We start from the raw sequence: 16,176 nt of genomic DNA, 5'->3' as shown, positions 1-16,176 counted from the left end.
ATCTGTATATTTTGGACCTATAGAAGGGCCTTGAGGCAATTTGCAGATAGAATCCACTTCAAGGGCGTGTATCTTCTAGACTATCAATCAGGCTGGGTAACTGTGAATCGACGTGATTTGAGCTTAACCATTTCACTTTTGAAAAGGGTTTCTTTTGAGCAACCAGCGCTCTCTACTAAACAGGTTGATACATTGATGAGAATTAAACAGGAACTAACTCGAGGTTTACTCTTGTTTAAGAAAGCAGAGATGAATGCCATAGGTACTGATTCTGCAGACGACCACGACCTTTTGAGCTATGTGGATTCTAAAATGGGGTTAGCCTGATTCATGTGGCTTGAATCTTTTCAATTCATTCGCAGAAAGTGTTGATGAGACTAAATAAATTAAGAAATTGCACAGAGTTAAGTGGCATTCTGATTGCCTGGTGACGACAGAGTTCAAGCTACACTGGACCAGTACACCAGACTATGAAATTTATGCGATCTCGCGTGATTCACAATGTACAGTACTTTAGTCGAAAATTGTTGAGATTTCAATACCCTCTCAATCCACCCCTTTCATTAGCAATGTCATACTCCACTCGTCAAATCGGCGCAGCCAACACTTTGGACTACAAGGTTTACATCGAGAAAGATGGTAAACCGATCTCTGCGTTCCACGATGTGCCTTTGTATGCCAATAAGGAGAAGACTGTTTTGAACATGATTGTTGAAGTGCCACGTTGGACCAACGCCAAATTGGAGATTTCCAAGGAAGAGTCCTTAAACCCAATTATTCAAGACACGAAGAAAGGAAAATTGAGATTTGTGCGTAATTGCTTCCCCCACCATGGCTACATTCACAACTATGGTGCATTTCCACAGACATGGGAAGATCCACATCAGACCCACCCTGAGACTAAAGCCAAGGGCGACAACGATCCTTTGGATGTTTGTGAAATTGGAGAACAAGTTGCAACCGTCGGTCAAATCAAACAAGTTAAGGTCTTAGGTGTCATGGCATTGTTGGATGAAGGTGAGACTGATTGGAAAGTTATTGTAATTGATATCAATGACCCATTGGCTCCCAAATTGAATGACATTGAGGATGTTGAGACTCATTTGCCAGGCTTATTGAGAGCAACGAACGAATGGTTCAGGATTTATAAAATCCCAGATGGAAAGCCTGAAAATCAATTCGCATTCTCTGGTGAGTGCAAGAACAAGAAGTATGCGAACGAGGTGATTGTCGAATGTGCTGAAGCCTGGGAAAGATTGGTCAAGGGTGCGTCAGATGCCGGCGAGATCAGCTTGACAAACACCACTTTGTCTTCATTGCCTAACTTTGTTGAAGCTAGTAATGTTCCTTCTGCCTCGCCTCAGCCACCTGCCCCTGTTGACAAGTCCATCGACAAGTGGTTCTTCATCTCTGGTGCTCATTGATTTTTTAATGCAGGCACATCCTTTGTTGTAAAATGGATAACATTTTTCGCGATCGCATGTAGATAATGTAGTGAGATTACATTTCGTCTAAGGCTCGGTTCTGTAATCACTGGCTGTATGAGAAGCAGACTGAGTGTCAATGGATATTCACAAGCAATTTCCTGAAGTCGTTTCTCATCTCGGATCTACTGCCTTTTCTCACTTTGATCTTTCTGCCACAACAACTGTCGACCTCCTCATTGAGGTCCTCGAGAATGATCTGAGAGACAACTTACCCAACTTTCAGCAAGTTACTGAAGGTCTTGCTGAGGCCGCGCAGGCCGCTATAGATGGCAAGATAATTCATGGTTTTCCCGAAGTCACTTCCTCGGGACTACCAGAGATGGACACGCTCATGGACGGCGGGTACACTCACGGTCAAGTGAGCGAAATTTTTGGTGTCAGTGGAAGTGGAAAGTCTCACATTGTGGGTTCCACTCTTCTTGCAGCTCACAATGATGTAGAGCAACAAACAAGCCGAGGAGAATCTGTGGTGATATGCACAGAGAGAGCATTGGAGACTCGCAGGTTAATTCATATGAGTGGTAGGTTTGCTAACAAGCAAACTTTACAGGACATATCTACTATTTATTGCTCCGATATTGATTCCTTTGATCATATCATCTTCACACAATTACCAGCATTTCTCGATCAAGCAGTAATCGAGGAACGAAATATCAGGATGATAGTCATAGATAGCATTGGGCACCACTTGCGCGGTACGGAAGATTTTCGAAGCATTTGCTATCACCTTCAGAAACGCCTTGATAACCAAAGAACTGTGATACCCCATAGAATGAACAGCCCGATATTTGACCACGTTAAGAACAAATTCTACAAACAGAGTCTGTCATATAAAAATCGCTCGATGAAAGCTTACTATCTAATGGCCATACACGCAGAGTTGGCAAAACTAGCTCGCAAATTCCTGATTCCTATAATCATAACGAATCAAGTGTCAGATTTTTTCGAGAATGAAACTGATCCTGCCCCAGCTCGCCCACACGAAAACCCACTCGACTTCCTGAGACAAATTGGGTTTTATTCGGGATGGAGCCTTCCAACGTTAGGATTCCGATCTAGTTGCAGTCACGCTTTTGATACAGAGAGGCACCAGCTAGCTGATGGCGCCGCACATGAGAGCTCTCAATCGCGGTGCGCTGTTCGAGAAGAGTTCTCTAACTCAGTGGCATGTCTTGGCATTGTCTGGTCAAGGCTCGCGACATCAAGGATAAGATTACTGAGATGCTGCGGGAATAACTCCGAAACCATTAGTCACAGATCATCGCTAGCCCGACCTTTGCTGTACAGTGTTGCACATAATTACTCCAACTCAAAACCTGTAAGTTTTGAGATTCGATCCGAGGGCATTGTAAAGACCAGCCATGGGTTTTAAACCAGATTTTCTAGATTATGAATCCTGAAATGAAAGTACACATTCCCAGCTTTTATTCAGGCTAATGAAATAGAAGTTTTTCAACCTACTGGTAAGCTTAGTCTTCTATGTCAAAACAATTAGCGATATTGCGAGATAAAACACCTGTACCTCAATATCACTCTCCATCCAGGGAGAAAGTATTGAACCACTCGACAAACATGAAAGTCAGTATCAGTCAGATTCTTTGTTAGATTCGCATACTAATACCAGTTTATTGATGAAGTGGACTTGGAGTTAGTCAATCAGGAGCTCAACTTCAGCTCGTTGGATGAGAATTTGGTCATTAGAGGAGGCTGTGACTTGTTTACCACCAAGCCTATTGGTTCGGATAGAAAATTGTTCAAGACGATCGAAAGACATCTAGACCAAATTCTTGAAGACAATCAACTCTCCAGATCAATTGATAAGGAACGCAAACAGTCAGTTAGCTCAATTTTGGGCAGCTCTAGCTCTCCATTAAACACCGCTAATCATCAAATGATGGGGTTTACGAGAAGAGGATCCGGCGCCTCATCAATTACCTCTGATATCGAGATCTCTGAACCGGGGACCAGTTTTGGAAATGTGGTTAATTCAGAACAAACGGGCGTCTCATTTCATGACGAGTCACCGTTCGGGTCACTAAAAGATATCTCAAGTCGTAAGGTTTTTGCCTACTTGATTGCAATACTCAATACCACATATCCTGATCATGACTTTTCAAATTTGCAACCAACCACAGAAAACTTTCATAAACTTGATTTCACAGAGGATTTGAGACATCAATTCAACAATATAATGATGTCTTTGGGGAAAAAAGAAGACACCCTTGCTTGGATTTGGGACACCTTAAATGTGTATATGGAGATACAACCGAACAATCTATCAACCAACGGGGAATATTCGCAGTCACGCAGGAAAAGCTCTTCAAACTCAATATCGGCGCCAATTACTGAAGGCATCTATGACAGCGACTATTACCTCAAAGTTTATGAGTTTCAGCCATCCGATCAATCGATTTTAGAAGACTTGAACTACCCCTATCAAACTATGTGGTCAAACTACTGGTTCATTTATAACAAGAAAAGGAAACGAGTTTGTTTTCTTTATCTTACTGCTATTAACAAGCTGCACTACTCAGAAATGAATCGCAGTAGGAGCCCCTTTGACTTAGACTCTAAGGAACCTCTGGAGCCTCAACGGTCTTTACGATCCTTCGACGATGACGACTTCATGGGAGAGGGAAATGGCGACGACGAAGTCCAATATGACGATCTAAATCGGGACATAATCGGTGGGATGGAGATGTGATGAACCACTTCACATTTGCGGCATAGAGTAAAATTTGAACGACAATACATTCACGGCTTAGTCCAACTGCAAAAGACCTCTTTAAGGAGAACTTAAAAACTAGCTGCATGAGCAATTTACTGTAAGGGCACGAAGCCCCAAAAATGTAGAGAAACGGAAACTGGGCAAACGAGGAACCGAACATTCCTAAGAGCTGCAAAGACAAATCATATTAGGGATAACCAGTCAGCTTTAGAATAGCAGTATGGCCCACTTTGATGATTTCATATGTGCAATTTGAGACTAAGAAACTCACCAATTTGGCCCTTCAACTCAAAACAAACATCCACACTTGAAAACTTATATCTACTCAGACCCGTAACTACTCTAATATGTTGTACGAATCAAATTGTACAGCTAATGGATCGCTCTAATACTATACAACTTGGCTCTCTTACAACCTATGTTCTTCTACAATACCTTTGAACACAATTTGTGCGATCTTCTCTTAATCTCTCCAATGGACAACATAAAATTCATTTGCAGTCGGTCCCGGTCAAAATATCTGACCAACCAATATGGTTAGTGTAATTAGAGGTGAATCGACAAACGCATTAGTAGACGTGTCTCGCCACAGTAATCTAGACTTACTAACGTCAGCTTGCTGAACACTGTTCATAAAAAATGAATCTAACCAGAGAGTTCTACCCAGACACCCAACATAACGTAATTGTATCTTTATATGTCACAAGAAAGAACCTAACATGAAGCTTGCTTCGATGACAAATCAAATGAAGAAAAGAATTTTCAGGTCCTAATAATGTCGCTTCTAACATGGTTCCAAATCGATCTATTGGAAAGTATTTACTCATGGGAGCAACCAAAGCCTGCATTATTTGTCCGAAAAGAAGAGTAAGATGCATATCAGGATTATAACATTCAATACAAAATCTTCATTTCACACATCCTCTTGGGCGTTTATGAACGCCAGAAGTAGGATGTTTTCAGAGGGATTTTGTCGAGGGCAAACTAGACCGCATAGTTATAAATCGGAATGAAAGGCGTAAGCATCTTCTAAACGTCCAAGGTTGATAGTCTTATGTTATTTCATTCGAGTTAATTTTATGACCTAATTAATCCTACCATGAAGGAAATAAGCTAGTTATTCACTGATCCTTTGATCTTTGTATTTATAAATGCTAAATACAGAATTTTGTGCGTTGTACTTGATGACTATGAAGGAACTAATTGTTGATGCTCCGATCCCTTAGGTTATTACGTATCTCAAATTCTTTATCATGGACTTCAGTCTGCTTTTCGTGTCATCATTGAATTCTTATCTTGTTCAAAAGCCATCGTTGCGAACTTATCGAGTCATCAGCCTCATTGTTTCATTAATGTTTGAAGTTGATAAGTTCGTGGGTCACGAATCGTTGTGTATCTCAGATGTTCAGTCATTTGATTAAAAGTCGTGAGAGGTTTATGCGTTTACAAGATTCATCATCAGAAGCTCTATTTCACTTGCCTCTATTACACACCAATGTCTTGGAGTAGATGATAAGAAGCAGAATGAGCCTGCTTTTTCTTTAAAGTCGGTAGTAAGATCGCATGGCGTGTGTTCTTGTTTTTGCTTAGAAGATGTTGAGAGTTTTTGGGTTAATTTTCGATAATGGTCATCACCGACTTTACAATCTATTAAAGCATAAAGCACCAGATTATTCCAGGTTGTATAAGAGTAACATGAATTCAATAAGTGGAGAACTTATCGTTGTTTTTCATCCACTTGAACTGAAAAACGAGTTTGTCGTTACACTCTTCTATGAGATGCAAGTTGCGGGAAGTTGTACTCAATTGTAGAAAGTGTATATTGATTTGTGAAACGCTACGTGTGTGGAGTGTTGAATTAACGACCCCCTATAGAATTTGCGCAAGTGTGAGTTGGATCATGCAGTTAAACCAGCAGGAGTACTCTTTTACTTCGAGCGCTTATTTTTATTTTTTAGCCTGAGAGTGTTGCTGGAAATTGTGTTCTGTGTGTTGTTAAGAAATGGCGTGTATATAGTACTGGAATTTGTTATCTTAAATGTATCAGTAGGATCCATTGTACCGAAACATGCGATTTCATAAATCGGGCAAGAGCTTGTGCAATTTGAAGTTTTGCGGACTAGCATTTATAGGGGGTTGTGCTGCTTCCTACAATGAGTCGGTGTTGGAATTATACTCATTGTATACTTCGATGAAGCACTCGTCAGTCAGTCCGGTGCGGTTAGAATATGAAAGCAAACAAATCCCAATATACGAGAAATCTTCAAGAAATGGATTAACCCAACTTCGCTCATGGGAAAATTTGGATAGGAACGTGGCAAGAGATCTAAGAGTGCCCGATAAAGCAAACGAAGATGGTAGAAGATCAGAGCTGCCATCGCTTACCAACACCACGCTAGCTAAGGCGGGTGGTATTGCAGTCGAACCAACAATATTCCATGATAACAAGAAAGGCTCAACGATCACGATTGTTCATGTTGGGGATCAGCTTTGTGGGTACCCATTTTTGGTTCATGGAGGAATGATAGCGACTATCTTGAACGAAAGTTTCAAACGAAACGCCAGCTTGAATTCAGACTCAAATCCCTTAAAAGATGACTTTATGGTTACTTCCTTGAGCATATCATATAAAGCTCCTTCGCTAGCTAATCAATTTTTGGTTGTCAATACTCGATGCGTCGGTCAAGACTGTAAGTCGATCATTTCAGAGTCATCAATTGAGACGGTCGATGGGAAAGTTCTCGTTGTGGGAAAAGCTAATCTTGTTGAGACAGGAAGAGCTTCAAATATGAATGTTCAGTCGAAATCACGAACATGGACCTTACTCTGAGTCACGTGCGTGATGAGGCAGGTCTTGTGAGTTTTCTTCGATCGTGAAATTTCGGTTTAAGAATAAGAATGGATTCGTCAGTTGTACCACATGAGCGGGCTGTGATGGACGCTGTGATTGCTTTGTGGAGATCTAGCCCATCATCAGAAAACTATTCACTCAAAAAGTTGCATGAAGCAGTCAAAGATAGGAATAATGATTGGTCCTTATCCGAGAAGAGGATGAAGTCAATTCTCAAGAAATTCAATCTACTTCCGAACCCAACGCCAGAGTCGCTTGTATATGCGAATGAAATTACATCGAAAGAATCCCCGGCATTCAACTTGCCGGAGAAAGTCAAACTCGTCATGACGAGTAAGAGGGGTAAGGGCCTTTTCGCCAAAGCTAATATCAAGAAAGGTGAAACTCTTTGGAAAGAGTGGCCCCTTTTTCTGGTACCGCCTCTTGCACACTTAGACCTTATAAAAAGAGGCAATGCTTGCACATTCTGCGGACAGCTTGTAAGAAGGCTGCGAACCGGGATATCTGTATTATCGGGGGAAGACTGCAAAATGTGTCCTGAAGTATGGTGTTCGAAAGTTTGCAAATCCAAGAACCAGAAGCTACACGGCATGACAAAGCATGAAAATGCACGGACAGCCTTGAAGGTAAACCCCCAGGCGTACAGTGCAGTTCTAGATTATGCTGTAAAAGAGCAATGGAATGCTCTTTATGCAATCACGTTGATTACAGCAAGCATCATTGCAGATGAATCCGGGGTTCAGCAGCAACAGTTCGAGGCATTGGCGAGTGTTTCGCAAAGAGTCCGTTCCAGAATTGCATCATCATCAGGGTCGGCCACGAATTCCTCGTTTTTGAAAAGTCAGCATGAGCAACTTTGGGAAGAGGGATATGATCTTTACAAGAATGTGTTTCCTTCCATGTCCCAGGAACCAACTTGTACACTCGAAAGTTTCCTCGTCAAGCTTGGAGCCTACAACATCAACAATCTAGATTCTTCAATTTTCTTAATCCAGTCGCATTTGAATCATAACTGTGAGCCAAATGTTGAGGTTATCACCGGAGAGATCAGGAGAGACACTGCTATAGAGGTTGTTGCAAGTCGGTCGATTTCTTCGGGGGAGGAAATTACAACTACTTACGTAAACCCACTGCACTCATTCGCTGTCAGGCAAAATGAGTTACGCATCAACTGGGGGTTTCTATGTAAATGTAAACGTTGCAAGAATGAGCTGGTAAACCAGCATGACAATTCGCCCCCGTCCACAGTGCAAGAAACCAAATCCGTCCATTTCGAAAGCTAGATTCGTGTATAGAAAATTATCGCGCCAGAATTCACACCTCGCTTCAAGGCGGCACAGGTATGACGGGCACTTCAGCAAAGCAATCGCTTCGAAAACTTGTCAATCAAAATGTCCGTAAATTGTCACCAGAGTCTGTGTCAAAACAGTCCAGCGAAATATTTCGAAAACTTGCGCTAAATGATCGGTTTAAAAGAGCCGAAAGGGTAGCCCTTTACATGAATATGCCAGTGGGCGAAATATGTACACTTGATGTTATTGAACATTGCTTCTCGTTGGGAAAAAAGGTGTTTTTACCCAGATGTGATGGCCTGAATATGACATTCCTCCAACTTGATAACATGGCAGCTGTGCACAGCTTGCAGCCTAGAGGCAAGTACAGCCTACTTGAGCCCACTTCAGGCCTCGATGTTTTGCAATCTGGTAACCTCGACCTCATTTTGGTTCCTGGAGTGGCTTTCACCCAAGGCGGCAAACGGCTTGGGAGAGGCGCTGGCTATTACGATAAGTTCTTGAGCCAATATCTGAAAACTCATGGCTGCACACCATATCTTATAGGCTTGGCGTTTAAGCAGCAAATAGTTGATGATCTTCCTCAAGACGATCATGATTGGTGGCTTAATGAGGTGTTGGTTGGCAGCCCATTGTAGCATAGACGTATTTTTCAATCTTTATCAACTAAAAATCCAATCATACACTTCTCTAGTAGTCTATCAGGGTTCACCCAGCTGTGATACTTGTTAAACAAGAAAGTGCCATCTGTCCCTGCGCATTTCATGATCTCCTTCTCTCCCCCGGGATGAAAATCGATATACGGCGTCAAATTAAAGACTTTACCATTAATCGAAGTCCAGCAGTCAGATTTTTTTTTATGGACCCGGAGTTCTGACTTTGTGATCTTCACAAGAGGCGGCGGTGGCGTGTTTAATGGAACTCCCCGTAGCTCCTGAATCGATGCCAGGCCAGTTAAGTTGGCCCAATCAAGCGGTGAATGGCCTGGGGCGAGAGCCACTTTTTTTCGAGAAATTTGGCGGTTTGGGAGACCAAGTGATGTTGAGATTTTTGGGGGCTCTGGATTTCTATGGGAATTTGGGTACATCGCTAGTGTATTATCTAGATGAGATTGGTAACTTAGCGCGCCTCTATACTTCTATTTGTTTTCTATCTGCTCGCTCATAATATAGCATGTAGACACTCGCAGTTTCCAAAAGCACTGAAGACTTAGAGACTTCTGCGACTTGGGAGTCGCCCACTTTCCAGAAGGGATGCTTGATGAGCGATGGAATTTTTTTCATTTTCATTCTTGAGTTATTCATGCTGTCATTGGAAAGCTTCACTTTGCTTAATTGCTCATCTAATTCAGCGACAGAGGCACCCAGGAAGTAATCACCCTGATCCACCAACACCTCCGCTGGGGTAGCTAGTCCTGAGTTAGCTATCTCTTGGAGATTAGCGCACTTTGGATCTGTTTGGGATATTGAGGGCCTGCGACCGATCAAACTTGAGAATTTGTTTCGAAAGGCGCCTGTGCTTTCTGTAAGAGCTGCCCTCTCGTGATTCACCTCTTCGTTGACCATATTTGCTGAATTTGATTTGAAAGATTGGGCTTCTTTTAAAACATCTTCATTTATCTCCGGTGAGATCTTTAAAATATTGCCAGCGCTGTCTCTCGCGAATAAAGGTTTCCGTTTATAGCACTCATAATGACCTTGGGTGTGCGAGCCCTGATGCTTAATCATGGCACGTAAGCGATATTTGTATACATTTTCATCGTCAAACTGAAACCTCCGAAAGTGGCCCTTCAAGCTTGCTGAATGACTTCCAGTCATGGTTTTATTGTTCAAAACTTCTGACCTTCCCTCGCTCAAACCTTTTGATGAGTTGTCAGTTTCCATTGAAGGAAAATCTGTACCTTCCGTGGAGACAGACGACGAGTCAGATGTGCTCAGGGAGTCTGTGGCCCTATCTGTATCACTATCATCTTCCTGTGTGTCAGTTTCGAATCCATGCTCGTCAATGTCTTCCTGCTGAACGCTTTCGTCTTCCATGTCGTCGCTGTCAGTTGTTAAAATGTTAGATTGACGAGGCTCAAACTTCTTCTCGGGGATGGCGTTGTTAAATTTTCGCAACTCCTCCACATACTCGTTCCCGATGGATAATGTCAACTTATCATTGAACGATACACGACAAGGATTGCGTGTCACACTTATGCCATTAAAAGCTGAACGGGACAAATGAATACCAAATACTTTAGGGGGTTTGAGAATCTGAGTTTTGCGAATGACAGTGGACGTTACAGAATTGGCATCTAGTTTGCCCTTCTTGTAATCTTTGATATAGTTCTCCAACGCAGGTGGGAGATCTTCGTTGATAAACAATTCCGGGTTCTTGTCAAGTTGCCGCAACAGCATCAAATGCTCATCGGGATCACTTTGATGGTCCTGCTCATCTGTCTCATTATGGAGTATCGCAGTGATGCGACATTTCAAGCAGTGATACCCCGCAATTTTCTCCATCTCGTTTTCATCTAAAAGAGTTTCTAAATCACTAGAAGCTGTTTGTGGAGGATGCAATGTCAACATAAGAAAGGGGCTGAAACTTGGCTTTGAGGAGTAGGAACACGATAAGCATCTCATTTGTGACAAAAGCAAGCCATTGAACGGGAAATCCGGGATCTCGATGGCTTCCAAATCTTCCTTGTTTGCAAACTTCAGTAACTCCAGGAGCAAATTTCTCAGCAATTTTGAGCAAACAAGGTTTTCTGTCTCTAATGTCTCGTTAATGAGCTGAGTTAACTCATGCGCGTCATGCTGGGATCTGGAGATCTTTGCATTATAAACTCTTTCTAGTTCGTGAAGGAAAGTCCAAACAGAAACTGTTCTTGTGCACATCTGAGTATCCTGAAGCTTTTTTGTTATCTTCGCTAGCGCAATATGCAACGTGATCAGAAACTGGTCTCTGATCGGGGCGTCTTCTTTTCCCATGTCGAATCTCTGGCGGCTTCCTTTCGACAGCAATACGGAACGAATTTCTTCCGCAGTGATCACTGAATCAAGAGAAAGATTGTACTTTTTTTCCATTTTGAACAAATTATCGTATGACCGTAAGAACGTATTGAGATAATCCGTGAGTCCCGGTAATGATGAATAAGCTTGCACTGAAGCATTTGCAAAGCAGTCATTTCTCAAATTGATGAGTCCAGTAGTATGTTTATCGGGTCGTTTTGAGAACATAACGGCTCAGGAACTTCTTTCAATTTGTGGTGGATTCAAGATAACAAAAAGTTGAATAAGGAAAAAAATACCTCAGATTTGGCGCATTACATATGGGTCGGAACTGCGCATCCAAAATACTGCGATAGCCTTTTGCCTAATAGTCCCAAGAATTACACATATGTAATGATCGGTGATATCTTCATTTTTCTGTGAAATTGTTATTGTGTAAAAAGTAATAAGACACCGCTATCATATGATACTGCCTCAACCTTGGTGCGTGGAGCGCCAATAATCGTTTCGAGCGGCCTGTGACGCCTGGTTCACTTCTTCACCATATAACAACTCTAGATTTAATGGTGTCTTAGGGCTTGGTTACCACCATTACCCGAACATACCTGTGGGCGCAGTCCTGAAGTACCTTCAACAGCGTGTCAAATTCATGTTTCTTGTATCTTCAGGCTAATTTTGCAAATGTGAGTGAGTTTCTTCGTGGTTTCCTACTTTGTCTTTTCAGGCCTTGATCAAACATAACTCTAACTTTCTTGAAGACTGTCCCTAAAGGTATGTCAACCACACCAATGTAGCGAAACAAAAAGGAAAGGTGAGGATTGTTTCAGCAATTTGATTAAGTAGCTTTTCACTTATAGAGTATTCATGATAAAATCTAGAAAAACGCCATTTCTTGAATACAATATAACTATGCGATATTTCACAACAAAATAAGAGATTTTGCATCCTTGAAGCATTTTTTTCATAATTGCACATACATGCAAAAAATCAAAAAAAAAAAAAAAAAAAGAAAAAAAAGGAGATGAAGCAAAGGAAGAGAATGAAACGGAGGGAGAATGCATGCAAGAGGGTTCATCCGAAGGCTGTGGAGGTTGAGTTGATGAAGGCAACACGATAATGGGCGTGCCCTACGTTATGGAGGTTAATGACTTCGCAGCATTCTTGAAACTACATTATTTTTTCACTACTCTCTAATGACTTCAAGCAAAGGCGAATTATGATACCAATCGTGATCGCTGAAAATCGCTGGAATGACTGATCCTTCAAATGAGACGATCATTTAAGAAAGGCCTTCAATTCTCAATGTAAGAGTACTCCGATCAGTGCGGGTTGCATTAATGAATGGGAGTTTTATGCACTACCATGATGCTTGGTAACACCTTAATCGCAATTTCTTAATTGCCCATCATACAACAATGAAGTTTTCACACTCAATCCAGTTCAACGCTGTCCCTGAGTGGTCATCAAAATACATCTCATACACTACTTTAAAAAAGTTAATCTATTCCCTACAACGTGAATCATTGCACCGCCTAAAAGGGGACAGTGAATCAGGGTACTTGATTTCTAACGACGCAACAAGCTCCAGTGAACCGATAGACGTTTTCAAAGCTGCGTTAGATAGTGAGCTCGATAAAATTGATCGCTTTTATCGAAAACAAGAGAGCTTCATTTTTCAAAATGTCGAAGATTTGCTAGAAGACATCGATGGGTTTCGGAACGAAATTGATGCTGTTTCATTGGGTGCTAAACTGACCCGCAGACGCCAGGCTTCCAGAGTGAGTGGCATGAGCGATTACCTTGATGGGGATATAGCTGAGGATAGTAATGTGACTGAGCAAGCAGCTTCGGGCCAAAACATTACCGGAATGAGTGACGATATCGACCCTGTCACCCTGTTGGTTGGTCGTAATAGGCCATCACTGATGAGCTCAGATCAACATCTAGGAGAGAATGCTTTGCAACGAAGAAAATCCTCTGTCGATGAGGCCTCCATGCCTGGCGTCAGTCGTGATGGAATGATCTCCGATTCCGCTCCAGAGGGCACGCATCTTCTTCATGCTTTTTCAGAAACAAGGATTCTTTTGCGTAAGAGAGTTATTGGACTCTATACCACTCTTTCAGAGCTCAAGAGCTTTATCGAGCTTAATCAAACAGGATTCAAAAAGGCACTCAAAAAATTCGACAAATCGTTGAATACATCTCTCAAAGATGAATATCTTCAAAAATTGCCTGAATGCTCCTACATATTTAGAGAGGCTACAATGGAGGGAGTAACAGAGAAACTCAATGCGTTAGTTAAGGTATACGCGTTGGTGTGCAATCATGGGGACGACTTGGACTTGGCAAGGTCTGAACTCTCTATACATCTCAGGGAACACGTCGTATGGGAAAGAAACACAGTTTGGAGGGATCTTATCGGTATTGAGCGCAAAAAACAGGCAGCAACAGCACAAGACAACAGCATGGCAATTGACGAGAAAGGAGGGACAGGGGTTTCGAACGCAGGTCTTACTTTTAAAAATAGAGCATTGATTAAGCTTGTGTTCATTTCCATGATCACCATCCTTCTCTTGACATTTTCTCCTTTCGGGGAGGTGGAACAAAAAAACTGCTTCGCTTTACTCGTCTGTGCTTCACTTTTGTGGGCAACTGAGGCCTTACCACTTTTTGTAACATCACTCCTCATCCCTTTGCTTATCGTGACTCTTGGCGTTTTGAAAAATGAAGATGACTCGAGGATGGAGACTGTCGATGCGTCTAAATACATTTTGTCCTCAATGTGGAATTCTGTGATCCTTTTACTCCTCGGGGGTTTCACCCTTGCGGCATCGCTCACCAAATACCATATTGCCAAATTGATATCTACATGGGTATTGTCAAAGGCGGGAACGAGTCCCTCAGTGGTGCTTTTTACGATTATGGCGATTGCACTTTTTGCATCCATGTGGGTATCGAATGTTGCAGCACCAGTTCTCTGCCTCTCGTTGATCCAACCACTATTAAGAACCTTACCAAAGGGCTCGAGCTTCATCAAAGCGCTTATACTAGGAATCGCTTTAGCGTCTAACATTGGTGGAATGGCCTCTCCAATTGCCTCTCCACAGAACATGATAGCCATTGGATCCATGGATCCGCAGCCTTCTTGGGGACAGTGGTTTGTTATTTCTTTACCGGTTTGCATTTTATCCCTTGCCTTGATCTGGGTTTTTTTACTCGTCACCTTCAATTGCAATTCTCACAACACTCACTTAGTTCCTATTAGAACTATAGATGAGAAGTTTCTGGGAGTTCAGTGGTATATTGTGATTGTATCAGCGCTGACAATCATTTTATGGTGCGTTGCATCACGCCTTGAAGGCATCTTTGGTGAGATGGGCATCATCGCCTTGATTCCGTTGATATTGTTTTTTGGGCCAGGTTTGTTGACTACTGAGGATTTTAATAACTACCCCTGGAACATTGTGATCCTCGCAATGGGTGGTACAGCATTGGGAAAAGCCGTTGCTTCTTCAGGTTTGCTCGAAACAATAGCAATTTCTATTCAACAAGAAGTCGAGGGATACTCCCTATTCGGGGTAGTTCTTGTGTTTGGTCTCTTGATATTAACGGTTGCTACGTTTGTGAGTCACACAGTCGCAGCTTTGATCGTAATTCCACTCGTTTCTGAGATTGGCAACAAGTTGGATGACCCCCACCCAAGGTTGCTCATCATGGCTAGTGCGTTGTTGTGCTCCGCTGCAATGGGTTTGCCAACGTCAGGTTTCCCGAATGTGACAGCAATCTGTATGACCGATGATCTAGGAAACCCTTATTTAAACGTCGGCACTTTTATAACTCGAGGCGTGCCCAGCTCGTTCATCACCTATGCAGTGGTGGTTACAGTAGGTTTCGCCACCATGAAGCTCATAGATTTTTGAATATCTACATAATCTTCAATTTGATATAAATTTAAGGGTCGGTCGCATTTGACACAACAACCTCTATCTCAAACTATCTTATCCGTTAGTGTCAGATGTAGCCGCCAATTGGAAACAGTGTGGAAGATACACATAAATCACAAACTTCAACCTCCTATTGCTATTGGCTGACCTTGCTTTAACATTTGTAATGCGTTATCATCTAAATCCCCAGACGCACCACAAATGTTACATTTTAGGCCCTTCCCGAAGTAAAATGGAATGATTGGGATGAAAAATAATGTCACCCAGTTGCTAGTGCGAACCGCAAATGCCGATTGATTATGACATCTACCACAATAACATGCTATATCCCCTCCTTCCTTGAGTGGTTTGTTACGTTCGTTGACTGAAACGTTAGTATGAGGTCGAGAATACGAATCAGCCAGCCGTGCAATAGTACACTTTAGCGCTCACACCTACTTACATCCGACAAGAAAGAAACAAAAGTCCATTTTGTGCTGAAAGGTATCCTCCGTTTAGCTGGGTTGCTCGAAAAACGCTCGAAGAAAAGGTCACATGTGGCTATGAGAGCCTACATATAGCCGAGTGTAGATGGCATTCTCCATTTCTGGCAAGTAGGAAATCAAATTTTTAGTAACAGCCCGAAGACTCATCTTTCTGATTAATGCCCAAGGTCTTGTTATCAAAACTTTGAAGATGTCGTGGGATATTTCGGGGCGTGGTTCCTCCCACACCGAATTCGCGCCAGCCAAACTTCCCATCGTAACAGTTTCTCAATTATAAGCGGACTCCAACATTTACAACATGGCATCTCTGAGCAACAAAAAAATAGCTAAATCAAATGCCGTGGCCTTAAAAGAGTTACATTGTTTATCATGCGTCATCAATGCAGTGGCTATCAT

At 42.2% G+C, this 16,176-nt stretch overlaps 4 protein-coding genes across 4 annotated transcripts; 3 read left to right on the top strand and 1 right to left on the bottom strand.

The window, feature by feature from the left end:
* Positions 1–569: 569 nt before the first annotated feature.
* Positions 570–1,424, top strand: IPP1 (inorganic diphosphatase; the record flags this gene model as incomplete). The annotated part of the gene is made up of 1 exon (XM_024858385.1): positions 570–1,424. One exon carries the CDS (start codon positions 570–572, stop codon positions 1,422–1,424), a length of 855 nt encoding a protein of 284 aa, XP_024713295.1.
* Positions 1,425–1,563: 139 nt separating this feature from the next.
* C7M61_003029 (5-formyltetrahydrofolate cyclo-ligase) lies at positions 1,564–8,996 on the top strand (the record flags this gene model as incomplete). Its single annotated transcript, XM_024858384.1, has 4 exons — positions 1,564–1,923; positions 3,112–3,324; positions 7,639–8,146; positions 8,695–8,996. The coding sequence occupies 4 exons, from the start codon at positions 1,564–1,566 to the stop codon at positions 8,994–8,996; spliced, it is 1,383 nt and encodes a 460-aa protein (XP_024713294.1).
* Positions 8,997–9,488: 492 nt separating this feature from the next.
* On the bottom strand, positions 9,489–11,426 carry C7M61_003028 (putative ubiquitin-specific protease; the record flags this gene model as incomplete). The annotated part of the gene is made up of 1 exon (XM_024858383.1): positions 9,489–11,426. The coding sequence occupies one exon, from the start codon at positions 11,424–11,426 to the stop codon at positions 9,489–9,491; it is 1,938 nt and encodes a 645-aa protein (XP_024713293.1).
* Positions 11,427–12,766: 1,340 nt separating this feature from the next.
* Positions 12,767–15,271, top strand: PHO91 (Pho91p; the record flags this gene model as incomplete). The annotated part of the gene is made up of 1 exon (XM_024858382.1): positions 12,767–15,271. The coding sequence occupies one exon, from the start codon at positions 12,767–12,769 to the stop codon at positions 15,269–15,271; it is 2,505 nt and encodes an 834-aa protein (XP_024713292.1).
* Between the last annotated feature and the right edge of the window lie 905 nt (positions 15,272–16,176).

The sequence above is a fragment of the Candidozyma pseudohaemuli genome, assembly GCF_003013735.1.
Source record: "Candidozyma pseudohaemuli strain B12108 chromosome Unknown scaffold00007, whole genome shotgun sequence".
Lineage (NCBI taxonomy): Eukaryota > Fungi > Ascomycota > Pichiomycetes > Serinales > Metschnikowiaceae > Candidozyma > Candidozyma pseudohaemuli.
This window is presented reverse-complemented; position numbering and strand designations above follow the sequence as displayed.